This window comes from Antennarius striatus, chromosome 8 (genome assembly GCF_040054535.1).
Source record: "Antennarius striatus isolate MH-2024 chromosome 8, ASM4005453v1, whole genome shotgun sequence".
NCBI lineage: Eukaryota > Metazoa > Chordata > Actinopteri > Lophiiformes > Antennariidae > Antennarius > Antennarius striatus.
This window is the reverse complement of record NC_090783.1, coordinates 11,287,609-11,308,541: the sequence shown is the minus strand read 5'-3', so window position 1 is coordinate 11,308,541 and position 20,933 is coordinate 11,287,609. Positions and strand designations below refer to the sequence as shown.

At 44.3% G+C, this 20,933-nt stretch overlaps 1 protein-coding gene across 1 annotated transcript; it reads left to right on the top strand.

Annotated features, from left to right (window-relative positions):
• Positions 1–6,007: 6,007 nt before the first annotated feature.
• On the top strand, positions 6,008–7,434 carry ier2b (immediate early response 2b). The gene has a single exon (XM_068320943.1). It carries the CDS (start codon positions 6,176–6,178, stop codon positions 6,710–6,712), a length of 537 nt encoding a protein of 178 aa, XP_068177044.1. The 5' UTR covers positions 6,008–6,175; the 3' UTR covers positions 6,713–7,434.
• Positions 7,435–20,933: the final 13,499 nt, after the last annotated feature.

Here is a 20,933-nt window from a genome sequence, read left to right as displayed (position 1 = left end):
GACGCTACCTCAAGAGGGTCCGACTCGTTTTTCCTCCGGTATAGCCCCATCTTTTTCAAATGTCGTCTTAGGGTACGCATGCTTATATAAATGTCATCCACGGAGCCCAATAACTGTAAAATCTCACCATGTCTCAAGCCAAGCATGAAATATAATTCAATGGCATCATGTAAAGGAGCCATGATTTACTGATGGCCAGCAGACAGTAAATGAAACCACTTTAAAAAGTCGTATCACGTTATTTCGTGATACGTATCACAAAATAACGTGATAGGTATCACGAAATAACGAGATACTATCACAAAATAACGTGATACTATCACAAAATAACGTGATACGTATCACGAAATAACGAGATACTATCACAAAATAACGTGATACTATCACAAAATAACGTGATACGTATCACGAAATAACGAGATACTATCACAAAATAACGTGATACTATCACAAAATAACGTGATACGTATCACGAAATAACGAGATACTATCACAAAATAACGTGATACTATCACAAAATAACGTGATACGTATCACGAAATAACGTGACACGTCCCGGTTTTTATTTTCTTGGTGTGGCAGCTCTACGCTGCCGTACATTATTGATGGAAATTCTGAAAAAAAATTAAAATGACATGATCATTTCCAATATTTAATGGGTATTTTCAACCATTTCTCATGTGTAATCTATCAAGGAGGTTTTTGTGTGAATGTAATTCTGCTAACATATCGACTGAACTGTCTAATTCACACACCAAATTCCACACAAAAGTTTAGGAACAAACTGTAGACTTATCACCTGATCCTATTAAATCATGACAATATGAGTTGTCCACCACTAGATCAGATATAAAGAGGAACAACATAAATATTGTTTTTTATAAATAAATAAATAAATAAATACGTAAGTAAGTAAGTAAGTAAGTAAGTAAGTAAGTAAGTAAATAAATAAATAAATAAATAAATAAATAAATAAAATCTGTCGAGAATGGAGCAGCATCCAGTTACACATTGAAATGAGGTCATGAAGAACTCCCCCAAGAAAACTTACATGTGAGGTAAGAGGTGGTATTTACAACTAAAATTTTTTTTTTTACTCCACACAATTATTTTCCAATTGCTGTATAACCCATTTTATCTTTGCTGTTCAGTAAAGTCTAGCTCAGCTGAATACAATGGAAACTTTTGAGTCACTTTAGAACACAGTGATGTAGCAGGAAAACCTCTGATGGAACCAAACAAAGTCTAAAATAATCTGTTTATCTTGTGTAACAAAATTAATTTGCAGGGAGTCAACAGGGACAGAGAAGTGCTTGGTCTATTAATAGACATCCTGAGGCTTCATGCTCCTCATAAGGACAACCCACTTTTATCACACATACAACATGCTGCAAAATGCATTTAAGAATGCAAAGTTCAGCTGTCAGACTTCATATACAGTGTCAAAAACTGTTCCTTATGAGTTCTATTTGCTCACATGTAGTTTGTTCCTTAGTGCCAGGTTTGCCAGTCCTTGACTTCAGAGGTCAACATAGATCTAGATGTCTCTCAGACACTGTGACACTGTGTTATGTTACCATCTGAATTAGAGAATCACTCTAGGAAAAGACATTTCTTTACAAAGTATCAATTATAGAAATGAGACATACGTAATCATCACCTGAAAACAGTTAGTTTTATACATGTGTTATAGCTGAGTATACATGCAACATCAAAAACATATTTGAATTGTTTGGAGGTTAATTTCTAGCACAAATAATTGATTTTTTTTACTGTAAAATGTCCAAACAATAAGGGTGTAGTCATAATTAATAGTTTGAAGACTAAAAAAACATTTAGGACAAAAGATTGAAAAGAATTCCTCACAATTAAAGAACTGGAACCGAGAAGTTTGACCACTTTGCTTAAATCAATATCCTTTGAAATGTAATGTATGTCTATTTTTTGCTATCTTTTTATTTTGTGACCCTCCACGGTGGCATGGTGGTGTATTGGGTAGCGCTGTCGCTGCACAGCTAGAATGTTCCTGGTTTGAATCCTTTCTGCGCGAAGTCTGGCTTCCTCCCACCCCCAAAAATGTACGTGTGTGTGTGTGTGTGTGCGTGTGTGTGTGTGTGTGTGTGTGTGTGTGTGTGTGTGTGTGTGTGTGTGTGTGAGGGGTTGTTTGTCTTCATGGCTTCGCAGTGCACTGGCATAACGCGGAGTGTCCCCCACCTCTCGCCCGTGAGTCAGCTGGGTTTGGCAACCACGGTAATCTACAAAAAGCGGTATAAGTGGCCAAGAAGATGAGTGAATGAATGAATGGAAGGATGGACGGATGAGAAGAGCTGCCTGTTTGGAGAAAGGTTGATGAGTTTGAACTTAAACAGTGAAATCATGACCTGTAAAATTATAATAATAAGATGAAAAAAATGTTGACATGAAATCATTTCTGCTGAAAAGGTAACATTTTGTGTTTTTACATTTTTACATTTATAAAAAGTCTGTATTCTTTATGGACAGTCATAGTTCACATGCATTTGCAGAAACAGTTGAAAAATTGTCAAACATATACAAAGTTGACCTGTTTTATACGGCAAACATTTTATGCAAACTTTAAAACCTTTCACACAGCTGCTGAATATTGAATGGAACAGAATTAACAGGAAACAAATAACAGAGCGGATTTTTGTTGTGATTACTCACTTTCTTGCAGACAAACAAGTTTTAAAATCCTGCAATAGAAACCAATTGTCCATTTTAAAGGTTTTACCCACTGTGAATCAACTTAGTTGTAAGATGTACAAAATTTCTGATGATACTGAAGAGATTAATAATCTTTTTGATAATATAATCTTAAATTGTGGCAACCGCTTCCATGTTTTCTTCGACTAGAAGGTCATGTATTTGCACTTAGGTAATTTCCCAGTCCTACCAACCAGTGTTTGTACTGTAGCGGGAAATACAGCAGGGCTTTAAAAGAGGTGCCTCCACCCTCTGGTGTGCAAAAGCACACACACACAGACTTAGACACACATACAAAAAGAAAAAGACATACTCCACCTCCCATTTGGCCTCAGGCAGTGTACTAACACATAACACTCTGTCACCATAGAAACCATTCTGGTACAGAACAGAAGTGAAGTCATTCTCAGTTGTTTTCTCTGCTAATAGAGCTGCTCATCTACTGTGCAAACTGGGTCGTGATTTAGTTTGTTCAAAATCTAACAGTGACATAAAGAACAATTTTTACTACATAATTCTCCTTCAGGTAACAAAGTTAGTAGCAATGTTGCCTCACAGCAGGATGGCTCTTGGTTTCTCCCTGGCAAATTCCCGACCATCCAACCAAGTTTCATGAAAATATATAGGAGGGTTTTTGTGTGTGTGTGTGAGTGTGTGTGTGTGTGTGTGTGTGTGTGTGTGTGTGTGCGCGCGCGCTACACTGCTCTCACACACACACACACACACACACACACACTGACTGTTAAATGTCTACAACACCCCACCAGCTATTCACGTCTGAATGAATTTTAACGAGAGGTGAAATGTCTTCAATTTACAAGTCCAGGTGACTTAATTCAACACAGAGATCCATCACAACTGGGATGACTGAGAATCCCCACAGACATGGTCCTGGGTTCAAATCTGCCTGAGGTCTTGTTACTTTCTGGATAGAGTTAATCTCTCTGTATCTGCATCCTTTGAGTTCTCCGGCTTCGTCCCACCACCAAACATCAGCAGTAGAAATTAACTAGTCACTATATTAACAGTGATTCAGAACAATTGATTGCTGGTGCTGTGATGAAGTGGTGACTTATCCAGTGTACATAATACCGCTAGCCCAATAAGAGCTGGGGCAGGATGATCACAGGAATTTGTATCTTTCAAATAGAGTAGAAGGTTCTATTAAGTGCTTCTCAAATGCTCAAAGGACATTTTTCTTCACAGTGTGAATTACATTTAAGAGTAGACGCCAATAAAAGAAATCCATGATTTTTTTCCACAATCTTTAACGGCTTTTCTAACTATTTCCATCTACTACTAGGCGGTGGCTGTGGCTCAATGCTAAAATGGTCAGGTACTTATCAGCTGGTCAGGTTTGATCCCCGGTCCTGCAGTCAAGTATCCTTCAGCAAGTTACTGAACCCCAAATTGCTTCTAGTGGGTGTGACTGTGTGAATGGGTACTGCTGCTAAAGAGCAGTTGGTGCTTGTTGCCACAACTGTATACATTTTTGTGCAAAACATCTGAGAAGTCAGTCATACTAAATGGTAAGGCATTTACTATTTGTGAGGTTTTTCATTCAACTTTTTAAATGTGTTAAATGCTGTTCAGAACTGACAATTGTGCAGAAGGATTTTTATTTGCAAGGAATAATTCATATGCAACTAACATTGGAATTCAGTTTTTTTTTAAACTAGATCGAACGATCCTCTGAATTTTCTGATTTTCTGAATAAAACTAATATTACAGTGGATCAAAAGACAATTCATGACTTTCTCCAGCATTAAAAAAAATAATTTATTTTTGCCTAACTTAATTGCCAAAAACAGATTGGGAGATCCAACAGAAAAAATAGATACTTGACTTCCTCTTTTCACGTAGTTTAAAAGAACAGTGACAGCAGCCACATGATTTCATGGAATTTGATGTGGTTTTGATCTGACAGCGACAGTTGGAAGTTTGCACTTGAATATGTGGTCTCCTGAATATCTATGTATATTTAATGTTCTGATTTCAGTGGTGCACAGGGAGCACTTACTTATTGTTTTATTCCACAAAACAATAAGTACATATGTAGTGAATGAAATAAAAATGACACAAATGAAAGGACCATGAAAATTATGGCCAGAATAAAAGTGCATTTTTTTAAAGTCTAATTGTCTAGCTTGTAGGCTTCTATGTTTCTCTTAAACAGATAACAATAAAAGACAAGCGAAGATTAATCTGAATGCAGAACATGTCAGTCGTAAAAATCGTTACATTTCCGAAGCTACCGTAATGCATCATCGTTGTCTGCGGTTTCGTCGTGTCGCTGTTTAGTGATTTAGGACGGTGACAGGTCCATATATGGTGCAGGGATGACGCCATTACCACAGAGCCCGAGTAAACGGGGGGAAGGGCCGCGGTTGCGCGTTCGCGTCATCGCTTTTCCATTAAGCGCGTCCCCACAGGGCCGTACTACCGGATGGACCATATATGGAGGTGGCGGGCATGTACGCGCGTGTATTTGTGAGAGGGTGTGTGTGTGTGTGTGTGTGTGTGTGTGTGTGTGTGTGTGTGTGTGTGTGTGTGTGTGTGCGTGTGTGTTTGTGAGACAAAGAGAGCGGGAGAGAGAGACAGAGGCACGTTTCTTTCTCCCACGTAATTTCTTTGAATTGCTTCTTGTTTCACTAGAACGTAAACACTAACTTGCATCATATTATTTTTACTTTAGTATATCTCTCGTTACCAGAAATCGCTTTGACTACTCCCAACCATTATGACACAGCGACTTGATGTGATTTTTTTGTTGTATCCTCCAGAAATATTCTAAAATTAGCTTTCCTGTGGGACAACCACATCTCTCCTGGACTAAAACATGCATGTGTGATTGTTCGCAAAAATTGTGTCTGAAGGTTAATTTTCTGACAAATTGAAGTAAGACATTTACAACAATTTGATATATACCTATTATGTTTTATTAGCGTGAAGGGGTTCTTGAACAAGAAAAAATATTTTGTAAAATAAAAAATATAGGTTGAAATGGAAAAGGAAATTATAATTATATTATATAGAATTAAATTTCACATAGGCAATATGCGGCGAGAAATGACTTGCAATAGAAGCAAAAGCAGAATCGATAAAAGGGGTCAATGGGGAGAAAAAGCCGCAGACGGAACAGATGGTGTGTTTGTGCGCGCGAGTTACTTTTTACGTGCGTCTGCTTGCTTCTGCTACAGCAGGTGTAGGCGGTGCCTGCTTGTCACTGTCTGAGGAATGAAGTCGTTACGTCAAAGAGGAAATAAAACGCCACCCTCCTCCTATCATACACTCATTTCTCTGAGTTCAACAGCTGTGGTCTATTCTAAGACCGAACCTAATCCGGATAAAAACTAGAAATTGTAAGTGGGGCTTAGAGTAAAAGTGATAGCTTTTGGAGCTTTTGGTGAAAGTGCCAAAGCACCCGTGCGCAATTACGCATCAAAACACAATGAGCGCCACAACCCCAATGGAGGTCAACGCCGAAGCCAGACGGATCCTGGCTGTATCGATAAGTAAGCTGTACGCTTCCAGGACTCAGAGAGGAGGACTAAGACTCCACCGAAGCCTGCTGCTCTCTATGGTGATGAGGTCTGCCCGGGACATCTATCACTCCTCCCGGGAGAGCGACGAGACCAGCTGCATAAAGCCAACATCGGATGAGCCGATGGACACCAGCTCTAACCCAGGAGAACAAACCGTTCTCGGGCTCAATCAGCCGGCTTTGAGCTCAGCCGAGCCGTTGTCAGAGGAAAATATCGAATATGAAGACAGTGATAGCGAAATCACAGAGGATAAAGAGAACTTCAACCCGACGAGGCAGTCCAGAAAACGCAGAGGAAAAGCGTCGGTGGCGCCCGACTTCCTTCCCAGCAAGAGGGCGAGGCTGGAGCCCGGAGAGGAGCGGTATGCGCCCCCACTGGGCAGCTGTCGCGCCGGTGAGTCCCTGACAGCTTTGTCTCCAAATCGGGTTATATCTGCCTTCTGAACAAACAGAGGGAGAAACAGTCTCCAACAGGACACTGGAGCGGAATGATTCTACCCTTTAAAGTCAGCCTGATCCCTCTTCGTACCAGGAGCTGACCCACATTGGTGGTCAGTGGAGATGTGAGGGGGGCTGCTAGGACCAGGGCGTGTGCTCTCCGGTCGATCAGAGCGTCAAAGACGGCTTGTAAAGCCCCGAGTTCAACACAGAGAAAATACACTGAACGGGGATTACAGTGAGTTACAGGCCAGGAAGTTCGAGTAAGAAACGGAGGGGCGACGTTGCTTTTTTTTGTTTTCGCGGTGATTCACACTGAGTGAAATGAGTCCTAACAAGTGACTGGTGCTGACTCAAAGTACGTGTATGTGTGAATCAGCTCATGAGATCGACGTGAGTCAATCCGAAAAGTGACATGCATGCAAACACACGTCTTGAGGGAATTTCCTGTCTTTGAGCTGAAACTCGGTAACAGGAAGGACAACTGGAGCAGGTTTACACACTCACACTCAACCGCTGCTGTGGACTTTGATAAATCAATACTACTGTCCAATGCTTCAGTAAAAACAGACTGTCCATGAAGCTCAACAATCTAAAATTAACATGTTTTTATACTGAAATGTAAATGTACAACCTGTGATAAATGTTACCTCAAATTTTATGCTGCTTTTTTAAATTTGTATAATTTAATAACTGGTGTAAATATATGTAATAAACACAGAATACTACGTTGTTGTCTTGTTCTCTTGGTTGTGAAGTTATTTAGGTGATGTATATGTTCCTTATTAACTATAAACATCTGATTTACAAATTAATGGGCTATTGCTCTGTATGAGGCCACAGTTCACAGGGTCAGTCCTTTGTAAGGGAGGAAGTTGGTACAAGTCAGCACCATCCTGGCTTGTTGCCACTAATCTCATGCTAACAATAAAACACACACTCGAGTAAACATACACACAAACAACTTCCACAGCCATTTCATGTGGATTATTATAGAATTTTGAATCACATCCTTCGTTCTTTCCTGAAATGACCCAACATCAATTCAAAGATAGCTAAAAAAGAAACCAGTGCACTGTTAGTAAATGATATAGGTGCTACTTGCAGCCTGATGGCTTAGTTATCAGCATCAGCAGCAACTTTCTGGTAAAACAGAACTACGCCCTGAAACTCAAGGGACTGTGGTAAACAAGCTGATCATACTGGTTGCTCAGGTTTTTATACCAGTCAGCAGCATCACACTCCCTTCCCTTTTAACCACAAAATAATATCTAAGTCAAGAAGGAGGAACAAACAAGAAAAGAAAATTGAGCAGTGGCTGAGGTCTATGTCTGAGAAGATCTAATTTAATTTATTTACTTTATTTATTTACACTTAATTGAACACTTTTGTAAATGTGCCAGAGAGAGCAAAGAGACTATTTTTCATCTCTAGGCATCAGACAGATGTTACAAATCCACCCAGAACAATATAAAAGTAAAACGACAAAGGTATTCAGCACATATTAATGATGAACAAAGGAAAGAGGGAATATTTGCTTTATCACCATGGAAAACATACTGTGCATAATAACTAATATTAAGTGTATAATCATGACATTAATCTCAATTATTTTAAAAAAGACAGTAATATGCTACATTGTTAGTGTAAAAAACAACAATAAACATGTACAGCAGAAGCATAAATATGAAAGTATGACCAAATAATCAAACAGACAAATCTGAATTATATGGAAATATTAAATGGTACCTAGGAATGTAGCCGCAAGAGGACACAAGCCAGTGTCTTATTGTGCCGGTCCCAAGCCCGGATAAATACAGAGGGTTGCGTCAGGAAGGGCATCTGGCGTAAAACTGTGGTGGGGATTTCGTTTTTCTTAAGGACAGGAGACAGTGTAAAATACAAGATATTTATTTGTCAATTCAAATCATGTTTAGGTTGAGTAGCAGTACAATAATATCATCAACAGGTTGAGTATGAGTCCAATAACATCATCGATGATATTGACAGACAGACAGGTTCAACAAACAGACAAGTTCAACAAATACTTATCTAAGCATGATGAGAGCTCTGGGGACGATGAAAAAGTCCTCCGGTGTGTTGTTGCAGAGTACTCTGGGTAGATGAAGACTTCAAATACCAATTAGGAAATGGATCACATATCTTTTTATACCCTAAAGGTGTGACTAGGGGGAGGTATTAACCTCGGCCCATCTGCTTTCAACCAGTTCTTTGTGGGCTCTCAGTTGGTACGTCATGACCTCCAGACGTTACCAAAAATATCAAGTCGACAGTTTCACAAAACTATTTGATGACATAATATAATTAGTCATGTGAACCCTGTGAGGATCTGCTGCAGACATTCTTTGGATGACCCTGTGCAGAAACATACATTCTAATTTCAGGTACAGTGTATGAAATGATCTGGCTAGCTGCTTCTGTCAGTGTCTAACTTCTTCAAGGATACCCACAGTCATGCAAGCATTTCCAAATATGGTCTAACAGGAATTATTTTCATGCAGCGTCTTCATGACCTCAAGACATCCTGGGGCCACCTTCACAAGAGCTGAATAATATGACACACACAACAATCCAGATCTTTGGTTCACTTAGATGATATTGTTTTACTATATTATTTTATTGTATTAAAAACTTTCCACCACAAAACGTTAACCAAATCAAAGATGCGAATCAAACCTATGACTTCCATACCGGATCGGTCGAGGCCCGGGTTAAACAATGACCGCCATCGGCGCTGTTGACCTACAGGGCGCTGGTGGAAATTGGATTACTGTTGGTCGAAGAAGGAGAGGAGGAAAGTGTAAGAAAGAGAAGAGGAACACCAAGAGTATAGGACTAAGAGTAGGGACGTTGAATGTTGGAACTATGACAGGAAAAGGTAGAGAGTTGGTTGACATGATGCAGAGGAGGAAGGTAGACATACTGTGTGTACAGGAGACCAGGTGGAAAGGTAGCAAGGCTAGAAGTTTAGGAGCAGGGTTCAAGTTGTTCTATCATGGTATAGATGGGAAGAGAAATGGAGTAGGAGTTATCTTGAAGGAGGAGTTTGTTAGGAATGTCCTGGAGGTAAAAAGAGTGTCGGATAGAGTGATGAGTCTGAAGCGAGAAATAGAAGGTGTGATGTTCAATGTTGTTAGTGGGTATGCTCCACAGGTAGGATGTCAGCTGGAGGAGAAGGAGAAATTCTGGTCGGACTTTGATAAAGTGATGCAGAGCATACCTACAGTAGAAGTGAGACAGTTGTCATTGGAGCAGATTTCAATGGATATGTTGGTGCAGGAAACAGAGGTGATGAGGATGTGATGGGCAGGTTTGGTATCCAGGAGAGGAACGCAGAAGGACAGATGGTAGTTGACTTTGCAAAAAGGATGGAAATGGCTGTAGTGAATACTTTCTTCCAGAAGAGGCAGGAACATAGAGTGACCTATAAGAGTGGCGGTAGGAGCACACAGGTACACTACATCTTGTGTAGACGGTGTAACCTGAAAGAGATCAGTGACTGCAAAGTAGTGGTAGGTGAGAGTGTAGCCAAACAGCATAGAATGGTGGTGTGTAGGATGACTCTGGTGGTGAGGAAGATCAAGAGGACAAAGGCAGAGCAGAAGACAAAATGGTGGAAGCTGAAAAAGGAAGAGTGTTGCATGACTTTTAGGAAGGAGTTAAGACAGGCTCTGAGTGGTCAGGAGGTGCTTCCAGATGACTGGACAACTACAGCTAATGTGATCAGGGAGACAGGTAAGAGAGTACTTGGTGTGTCATCTGGAAGGAAAGTAGATAAGGAGACTTGGTGGTGGAATGAGGAGGTACAGGAGTGTATACAGAGAAAGAGGTTAGCCAAGAGGAAGTGGGACACTGAGAGGACTGAGGAGAGTAGACAGGAGGAAAGGGAGATGCAGCGTAAGGTGAAGGTAGAGGTAGCAAAGGCCAAACAAGAAGCTTATGATGACTTGTATGCTAGGTTGGACAGTAAGGAGGGGGAGACTGATCTATACAGGTTGGCAGGACAGAGAGATAGAGATGGGAAGGACGTGCAGCAGGTTAGGGTGATTAAGGATAGGGATGGAAGTCTGTTGACAGGTGCCAGTAGTGTGATGGGAAGATGGAAAGAGTACTTTGAAGAGTTGATGAATGTGGAAAATGAGAGAGAACAAAGACTAGAAGAGGTGACTGTTGTGGACCAGGATGTAGCAAAAATTAGTCAGGATGAAGTGAGGAGGGCATTGAAGAGGATGAAGAGTGGAAAGGCAGTCGGTCCTGATGATATACTTGTAGAGGTATGGAAGTGTCTAGGAGAGGTGGCAGTAGAGTTTCTGACTGGGTTGTTCAACAGGATCTTAGATGGTGAGAAGATGCCTGAGGAATGGAGGAGAAGTGTGCTGGTGCCCATTTTTAAGAACAAGGGAGATGTGCAGAGTTGTGGCAACTACAGAGGAATAAAGCTGATGAGCCATACAATGAAGTAATGGGAGAGAGTAGTGGAAGCTAGACTAAGGGCATAAGTGAACATTTGTGAGCAGCAGTATGGTTTCATGCCAAAAAAGAGTACTACAGATGCAGTATTTGCTTTGAGAATGTTGATAGAGAAGTACAGAGAAGGCCAGAGGGAGCTGCATTGTGTTTTTGTAAATCTGGAGAAAGCCTATGACAGGTTGCCCAGAGAGGAACTGTGGTACTGTATGAGGAAGTCTGGAGTGGCAGAGAAGTATGTTAGAGCAGTGCAGGACATGTATGAGGACTGTAAGACAGTGGTGAGGTGTGCTGTAGGTGTGACAGAGGAGTTCAAGGTGGAGGTGGGACTGCATCAGGGATGAGCTCTGAGCCCCTTCTTGTTTGCTATGGTGATGGACAGGCCCGGAGACGAGGTTAGACAGGAATCTCCATGGACTATGATGTTTGCAGATGACATTGTGATCTGTAGTGAGAGCAGGGAACAGGTGGAGGAGAAGCTAGAGAGGTGGAGGTTTGTCCTGGAAAGGAGAGGAATGAAGGTTAGCCGCAGTAAGACAGAGTACATGTGTGTGAATGAGAGGGACCCAAGTGGAAGAGTGAGGTTAGAGGGAGAAGAGATCAAGAAGGTGGAGGATTTTAAGTACTTAGGCTCAACAGTCCAGAGCAATGGAGAGTGTGGAAAAGAGGTGAAGAAGCGTGTGCAGGCTGGATGGAACGGGTGGAGGAAAGTGTCAGGTGTGATGTGTGATAGAAGAGTTTCAGCTAAAATGAAAGGAAAGGTGTACAAAACTGTGGTGAGACCAGCGATGTTGTTTGGTCTAGAGACAGTGTCATTGAGAAAAAGACAGGAGACAGAGCTGGAGGTAGCAGAGATGAAGATGCTGAGGTTCTCTCTGTGAGTGACCAGGAAGGATAGGATCAGGAATGAGTACATCAGAGGGACAGCACATGTTAGAGGGTTTGGAGATAAAGTCAGAGAGGCCAGACTGAGATGGTTTGGACATGTCCAGAGGAGAGATAGTGAATATATTGGTAGAAGGATGCTGAGTTTGAACTGCCAGGCAGGAGGCCTAGAGGAAGACCAAAGAGGAGGTTTATGGATGTAATGAGGGAAGACATGAAGGTAGTTGGTGTGAGAGAAGAGGATTCAAAGGACAGGGCTAGATGGAGGAAATTGATTCGCTGTGGCGACCCCTGAAGGGAAAAGCCGAAAGGAAAAGAAGATTAAATGTTACCTAGGGGTATAAGGAAAGAATGGTTCAAAAGATCCCATGAAAAATCGAAAAGGGAAAAATGTGACCCTGCATGGAGGAGCCCGGTGCCCACGTCTGGAGTAATGCCTGGACGGAGGACCCGTCAGCGAGCACCTGGTGGCCGGTTCTGCCAAGGGGCCTGGCCGGGCTCAGCCCGAAAAGGCAACGTGGACTCTTCCCAACCCCTAAATGGGGTCCTTGATGGAATCCCTGCAGGGGACTCAGTCGTTCTCCTGGGGGACTTCAATGCACATGTCGGCAATGATGGAGACACTTGGAGGGGAGTGATTGGGAAGAATGGCCTCCCTGATCTAAACTCGAGCTGTGTCATGTTGTTGGACTTCTGTGCTAGTCACGGATTGTTCATAACTAACACCATGTTCGAACACAAGGATGCTCATAAATGTACCTGGTACCAGAGCACCCCGGGTCGGAGGTCAATGATTAATCTTGTGATTGTATCATCGGACCTTCAGCTGTGTGTTTTGGACACTCAGGTGAAGAGAGGGGCAGAGCTGTCAACTGATCACCACCTGGTGGTGAGTTGGGTCCATTGGCGGAGGAAACCTTTGGATAGACCTGGTAAGCCCAAATGAGTAGTGCGGGTGAACTGAGAATGTCTGGAGGAGGACTTGGTCTGCGAGGCCTTCAATTCCCACCTCTGAACGAGCTTCTCACGCATCCCTGTGGAGGCTGGGGACATTGAACCGGAATGGTCGATGTTCAAAGCTTCCATTGCTGAAGCTGCAGCTGAGAGCTACGGTCTCAAGGTCTTGGGTGCCTGAAGGGGCGGGAACCGTCGAACACCGTGGTGGACCCCGGTGGTCAGGGAAGCCGTCCGACTGAAGAAGGAGGCCTTCAGGGGCATGTTGTCCCTGGAAGACTCCTGAAGCAGTTGCAGGGTAACGACAGGCCAGAAGGACTGCAGCCTCGGCTGTGATCGAGGCAAAACAGAGAGTGTGGGAGGAGTTCAGAAAGGCCCCAAAGTTGTTCTGGAGGACTGTCCGACACCTCAGGAGGGGGAAACGGGGGACCATCCAAGCTGTATACAGCAAGGATGGAACACTGTTGACCTCGAGTGAGGAGGTTGTCGGTCGGTGGAAGGAACACTTTGAGGAACTCCTGAATCCAATTACCCCAACTGACCCATCCTGTGTTGCAGAGGCAGAGCTGGAGGATGATGGGGGATCCGAGTCAATCTCTTGGGGAAAAATCACCAAGGTAGTTAAACAACTTCACGGTGGCAAAGCCCTGGGGGTTGATGAGATTCGCCCGGAAATGCTGAAAGCTCTGGGTGTTGAGGGGCTGTCATGGATGACACGCCTCTTTAACATTGCGTGGAAGTCTGGGACAGTGCCAGAAGAGTGGCAGACTGGGTTGGTGGTTCCGCTTTTTAAAAAGGGGGACCAGAGGGTGTGTGCCAACTACAGGGGCATCACACTCCTCAGCCTCCCTGGGAAAGTTTACTCCAAGGTGCTGGAAAGGAGGGTCCGGCCGATTGTCGAACCTCACATTGAGGAGGAACAATGTGGGTTCCGTCCTGGTCGTGGAACAACGGACCAGCTTTTTACTCTCGCAAGGATCCTAGAGGGGGCTTGGGAGTATGCCCATCCAGTCTACATGTGTTTTGTAGACTTGGAGAAGGCATACGATCGGCTCCCCAGGGATATACTGTGGGAGATACTGCAGGAGTATGGGTTGGGGGAGGCCTCTCCTCAGGGCCATCCAATCCTTGTATGCCCAAAGTGAGAGCTGCGTTCGGGTTCTCAGCAGTAAGTCAGACTTCTTCCGAGTAGCTGTTGGTCTTTGCCAGGGTTGCACTTTATCACCAATTCTGTTTGTGATTTTCATGGACAGGATATCGAGGCATAGTCGTGGTGAGGAGGGGTTACAGTTTGGTGGCCTGAGGATTGCATCGCTGCTTTTTGCAGATGATGTGGTCCTGTTTGCGTCATCGGCCTGTGACCTGCAGCACTCAGTGGTCCGGTTTGCAGCCGAGTGTGAAGCGGCGGGAATGAGAAAACAGCACCTCCAAATCTGAGGCCATGCTCCTCAGCAGGACACCGGTGGACTGCCTTCTCTGAGTGGGGAATGAGGTCCTTCCCCAAGTGAAGGAGTTTATCTATCTTGGGGTCCTGTTCACGAGTGAGGGAACAATGGAGCATGAGATTGGACGGAGAATTGGGGCAGCAGGAGCGGTATTGCTGTCGCTTTACCGCACTGTTGTCACAAAGAGGGAGCTAAGCCGAGAGGCAAAGCTCTCCATCTACCATTCAATCTTCGTTCCTACCCTCACCTATGGTCATGAGCGATGGGTCCTGACAGAAAGAACGAGATTGCGGATACAAGCGGCTGAAATGGGTTTTCTCAGGCGGATAGCTGGTGTCTCCCTTAGAGATAAGGTGAGAAACACTGCTGTTCGCAAGGGGCTCAGGGTAGAGCCGCTGCTCCTTCACGTGGAAAAGAGTTAGTTAAGGTGGTTTGGGCATCTGGTGCGGATGCCTCCGGGACGCCTCCCTAGGGAGGTTTTTCTGGCACGTCCAGCTGGGAGGAGACCTTGGGGCAGAACCAGGACCAGGTGGAGGGATTATATCTCAACACTGGCCTGGGAACGCCTTGGGATCCCCCAGTCAGAGCTGGTAGATGTGGCCGGGGAAAGGGAAGTTTGGGGCTCCCTGTTGAAGCTGCTGCCCCCGCGACCCGACTACGGATAAGCAGTGGAAGATTGATGGATGGATGGAGTGTACAAAACACACAGTCGAAGGTCAGATGATACGATCACAAGATCTGTCATTGACCTCTGACCCAGGGTGCTCAGGTACCAGGTACATTTATGAGCATCCTTATGTTCGAACATGCTGTTAGTTATGAACAATCCGCGACTAGCACAGAAGTCCCACAACATAACACCGCTGGGGTTTGGATCAGGGAAACCATTCTGCCCAATCACGCCCCTCCAAGTGTCTCCATCATTGCCGACGTGTGCATTGAAGTCCCCCAGGAGAACAATGGAGTCCCCTACAGGGATCCCATCAAGGACCCCATTTAGGGACCCCAAGAAGTCCAAATACTCTGAGCTGATATTTGTTGTGTACGCACAAATAACAGTCAAATTTTTCCCTCCCACAGCCTTAAGGTGTAGGGAAGCGACCGTCTCATCCACCGGGGTAAACTCCAACACAGCGGCACTCAGCTGGGGGCTTGTGAGTATCCCCACACCCGCACTGCGCCTCATGCCTGATGCAACTGATAAAACAAGGTCCAAACCCTATCCAGGAGTTTGGATCCAGAACCAAGGCTATGCATGGAGGCAAGCCCCACCAGATCCAACTGGTAACGCTCCACCTCCAACACAAGCTCCGGCTCCTTCCCCGCCAGTGAGGTGACATTCCACGTTCCCAAAGCCAGCTTCCGCTTACCGGGTCTGGTCCGTCATGACGCCCTGTCGTCACTGCCACCCATATGGCAGCTCACCTGACCTAATCAGGCTGCCTTGCGGGTGGTGGGTCCACAGGGGTGGGAAGAGTCCACGTTGTCTTTTCGGGCTGAGCCTGGTCGGGCCCCGTGGCAGACCTGGGCACCAGGCGTTCGCTGACGGGCCCTCCACGCAGGGTCACTTGTTTCCCTCCTCGTACTTTCATGGGATCTTTTGAAACATTCTTTGTCTGGCCCTTCACCTGAGACCTGTTTGCCTCGGGTGACCCTACCAGGAGTACAAGACTCCCGACAACATAGCTCCCAGGATCCTTAGGGCACACAAACCTCTCCACCACAATAAGGTGAGGGTTCCTTGGAGAGTGATTGAGAATCCCTGAAATGTTTTTTTCAATTTGTACATGCACAAATATGGTTTTTGTAACAAACCATCAACAGCTGCATAACGACACCATGACTGTTAATTCCACACGTCATGTACGCATAACCTTCCCAGACAAGAGTTTTATCACAGTGACCTCGATCTACTTCTGACATTATTAGATCATCGTGACAAGATGTAGGTTATTCAGGGGGTTAATGCTTTTATTTTCATACAATGACCAGAAAAATGTATTCAGTTTGATTTCTAATCCAGCGGCTGTAATAGCATTCACCACACCATAAATAAAGCGCACTGCATTGGTTGAAATTAGCTGCACTTACAGAGATTGTGCTGCACACAGATTATGAATAGTAGGTCATAGTTATGTAATTTATTATTCATTATGTCATGCTGGTTATGGTTGTTACTGTTACTACAGAAGAGGTAAAAATAAATTTGAGCGGAACAATGAATTTTGTTCTCTTGAATGCAGGTGGTTTGTTTTCAAGTTGAAGAAGATAAACATGTGTGGAATGGTAGAAATCTTTTTTGATTTAGTTCACACAGACATAGTCATCCATTGTGTTTCTAATAATAATTAATTTTGGCCACTCTTGGCTATTTTCAAAATTCTAAATTAGATTTCAACGTAGTCTAGACCTGACTTCTCCTTAGACACAAGTTTTTTAGTTTATCTCCACCAGTGACGTGCGGTGAGGTTCATGGCTGGTGAGGCACTGATCTCATCATAATTATATACATTAGCTAAATTATGGATATTTAGTTCATAGCGTAAACGTGTTTGAACATTTTAATAGCGACATATAGAGAGATAGCATTACGGTCTCACTGTATAGCATGTCAGCACAGCTATTGCGCAATTCATGGTGAGGCTCGGCTGGCTGGTGCCTCACCACAGGTCTCTTCTCTGTATTTCAGCTGTAAATGTAAAAATTCAGCGATCTTGAGTAAAAATAACCTAAAATTGGTCATGTTGAATAGAAAACAACTTTATGATACACATTACTTGATAAATATACCATTTAATTTATTTCTTACATTTTTCATCTTTTTCCTCTCATTATGGCAGGTGAGGCCATGCCACACCTGCCTCCCCTGACCACACACCACTAATTGGTAGGATTCTTTGTTTTTCCTGTTACACACATCTACTGTATATAGGTATAGCCCTCTGCACACACGTACACACAAGGGAGCCTGTAGTTATGCAAATTGGGAGAAGGTGATATAAGAACGGCAGACAGCTACAATGTGTTGCACTCAAAGAGCAAGTTGTTGGGAGACAGTTCCTTGCTCAAAGGCACTTTGACAGTGTTCCAGAGGTGAACTGGCATCTCTCCACTACAAGTTCATACTCTGAAATTTTTGGTCTTGAACTGGCCACCCTCCAGTCCCCAGCCCAAGACTTACTGGACTGAGTTACTGCCGCAAAGCCTCAATATTTATCTGGTACCAGCTTGGTATTGCTAAGTACTGTAACTATAAAGTAGGTTTCATTTAATGAAAGGATGCAAAATCACATCCTTTGAAATCAACATTTGGAGACTTGGACTATGGTGTCACAGCTGTGTTTTAAAACATAACAAAACATGTACGAGGCAATGGCTCCGTCTAGAGTGGTCTGGGGTTCTTGGGAGACCAGTTCGTCTTTAATATAATCCGCCAGACTGTGGTAAAAAGCGTCCACCAGCGCCTCATTATTCCATGAACTGTGCGCCGCTAAAGTCTGGAAGTTTATGGCATAATCTCCGCCCCTGCCAAACAGACATGAGTTCTCTGCTTGCCTCGGCCGTCGAAGACCCAAGATCAAACACCTTGATCATCTCCGCCGAGAGCAAATGGAAGGAGGAGCAGGCGGGAGACTGACGCTCGTACTCAGCTGTCGCCCAGAGCTGACCACGGCCCATGAGGTGGGTGATGACGTAAGCCACCCGCGCTGGTTCAGAGACAAAAGTCCAGGGTTGAAGGGCGAATAAAAGTCTATAGTTTGTCAGAAAGGGGCGGATTCGAGCAGGATCTCCATCAAACCTTTCAAGGTTGCCCACACGTGGCTCTGGTGAAGCAGCAGGGGAATCTCCGGGGGGCGGGACCATGGCGCTGGGGGAAAGCCCCGAGGCAGCGGAGGCGCTGGGCGCGGGCTTCGCCGGATGCTCCCGCTGCAGCAGAGCCTGGATCTGGTTGTTCTGGCGTTGGAGCAGAGCAGAGATCTCAGCAGAGACGACTTGGTCCAGGCAGCCCTCGGCGCGCAGAAGGCGGTCCTCTGCGGAGAGTTCAGACGCTGGCTCCATTTTTGGTCAGATCCTACTGTCAGGACCGAGAGAGGAGTGGAGACCAGTTGCTGAACTAAACTATTTACAGCAAAGGCACACGAGGGAAGCACGGGAAAAACCGGTGCACGAGTCCAGGGAAACAGAAAGGGGCGGGCGGCGTGCAGACACGGGAGGATACAGACAGGACTTACGGGGAAACAGGCAGGCAGGCAGAGGTACAAGTCCGAGAGGCAAAGTCCGTGGTCAGGGACAAAGCAGAGTTCTGATAGGGGTCCAGGCAGGCAGGTCGGGGTCCAAATACAATCCGGGGTCAAGGCAGGAGTCAGGATGAACTGGTGACAAACACGGCATCACCACAGAGGATCTGACGCTGGGTCCGTGTTCAAGCCGGGTCTTTATAGTCAGTGATTAGGGGACAAATGGTGGCAGGTGTGTCTGGAATAATTGGACGCAGATGTGGGATCTGCGCCGCGGGAAACCCAGTGCGAGGCTGGGGGTGGACCCTCGAAACTATCCCCACCTGTGTTTCATATGCTTTGAGTTTGCTTCCCCACATGACAGACGATGTGGATAACTCTGATGCATCAGATGCTGCTGGTATGGCACACACAGTCTATATAATAGAACTGGTGTGCGTCATTCCTTTGATTTTCACATACCCATGGAAAGTAATAATGAGGTTACAAGAAAAACAGAGAAAGATAAGTTAACATTAACTTTGCAATCTATTTTAGAGAAATACCGCCATCCATTCACCACCATGTACAGTAAAGAGCTGGCAGCTCACTCTTTTGGGCTGCTATAATTTATCTCATCTGTAGCTTTTAACTGACTCAGCAAACCACCAATGTACAGTACAGTATTGCGCAATTACATTTTCTGGGGTGAAGCATTACACTGAATCGCTGAGTTAGGGCACAGACACACTGTGACTGTTCTTTCTAGTTATGTACAATTAGACCTCAAACGAACTTACACAAAATTTTCACTAAGATTGAATGTAAATATAATAAAGGTCCAAATACTATAAAGGCCTTTGATTACTGCCTGCTTACTTTACAAAAACGGATTTTACGCATTTTTACCCATGAAATTCTCAAGCGGTTTGAGGATCTAAGTGTCCGTCACTTTCCTGGCCAACTGAGACATATATAGGACCTTTTTCAACTTAATCAAGAAAGATCAAGCTGATTCTCTGACCATTATTATCGACTTTTTGGGCTTACATGTTGTCTCACCCAGGGTAGACGGAAAGCTCTGAGAACTTGCCTGGCACAGTTCCATGTAGGGTCCAGGGTCACTTGGACGTGACTGTATGTCATACTGTGGCTGAAAGCAACACTGATCCAGACATCCCATTGGACTTAAAAAAGGAGGGATCTTTCACATGAGCCCATTGCAGAGAGGCCATTTCAGTTGAATGAAGAAATTAGAATAGAACAGAATAGAAAGCCTTTATTGTCACTATACAGTGCAATAATTTAAGGAGTAGAATAGTAAATAAAATAAAATTCAAGTATATAAAGTAGGAGCGTTTTCCAATTATTAACAAAAATGTATTTATATCAAATAACAAGAAGTGCCGAGCCCAGCACGGTGCTATTGCATGACACAATGAGAATTGCACAGAATAATTGAGGTAGTTTGTGGGGGGTGGTGGTGGGGGTATCAGAACGTATTTGAGTTTAGAAATATGACGTCAAGGCTAGAAAACGACTGGCAAGGGAAACCCAAAAGCACAACAGAGTAGTGGGCAAGTAAAGTTTTAGAACAGGTTTAATAATACAGGCAGGGGTCAGGTATCGGGTAATCAGTCCAACAAACCAAACGACAGACGAACAGGCAGAGTCCAAAAACCAGACGAGGTCATACACAGGAAGGCAATCCAAAACCAGGCAGACAAATCCAAAGAGGGGTTGACAAAAGGCAGGGTCAAAACAGGCTGGGTCAAAAACAGGAATCAGAATAACAGGCAGGAATCAAAGGCTGGAGAGTCAGGGCGAACACTAAACAATCTGGCAGAGAGCAGAGGGCTGAACTAGCATTTGAAGGGTGGCGACAGATTGGGGAGTGGCTGCAGGTGTGTGGAGGAAGGCAGGTGCAGGGAATGAACTGATTGTAGATGAGAATGATATGGCATGTTAGGAAAAGAAAACAGAGAAAAGGAAAGCTTAATTGTCTGGAGACATGACATGTGATGGCTTTTGGGAAGAAGCTCTTATGGAATCTGTTAGTTTTTGTTCTGATGCACCTGTATCGTTTGCTTGATGGCAACAGGTCAAACAAGCCTGGACCTGGGTGGGAATTGTCCTTGATCAAGTTTTTGGCTCTGTTGAGGCGATAGATGTCTGACAGGGAGGGCAGAGGACAGCCAATGATCTTCTCAGCCACCTTAGCGACTCTCTGGAGCCTCT

What these genes read in the sequence shown, in the direction of transcription:
- ier2b (XM_068320943.1), top strand. Translation starts at nt 6,176, where the DNA reads ATGAGCGCCACAACCCCAATGGAGGTCAACGCCGAAGCCAGACGGATC.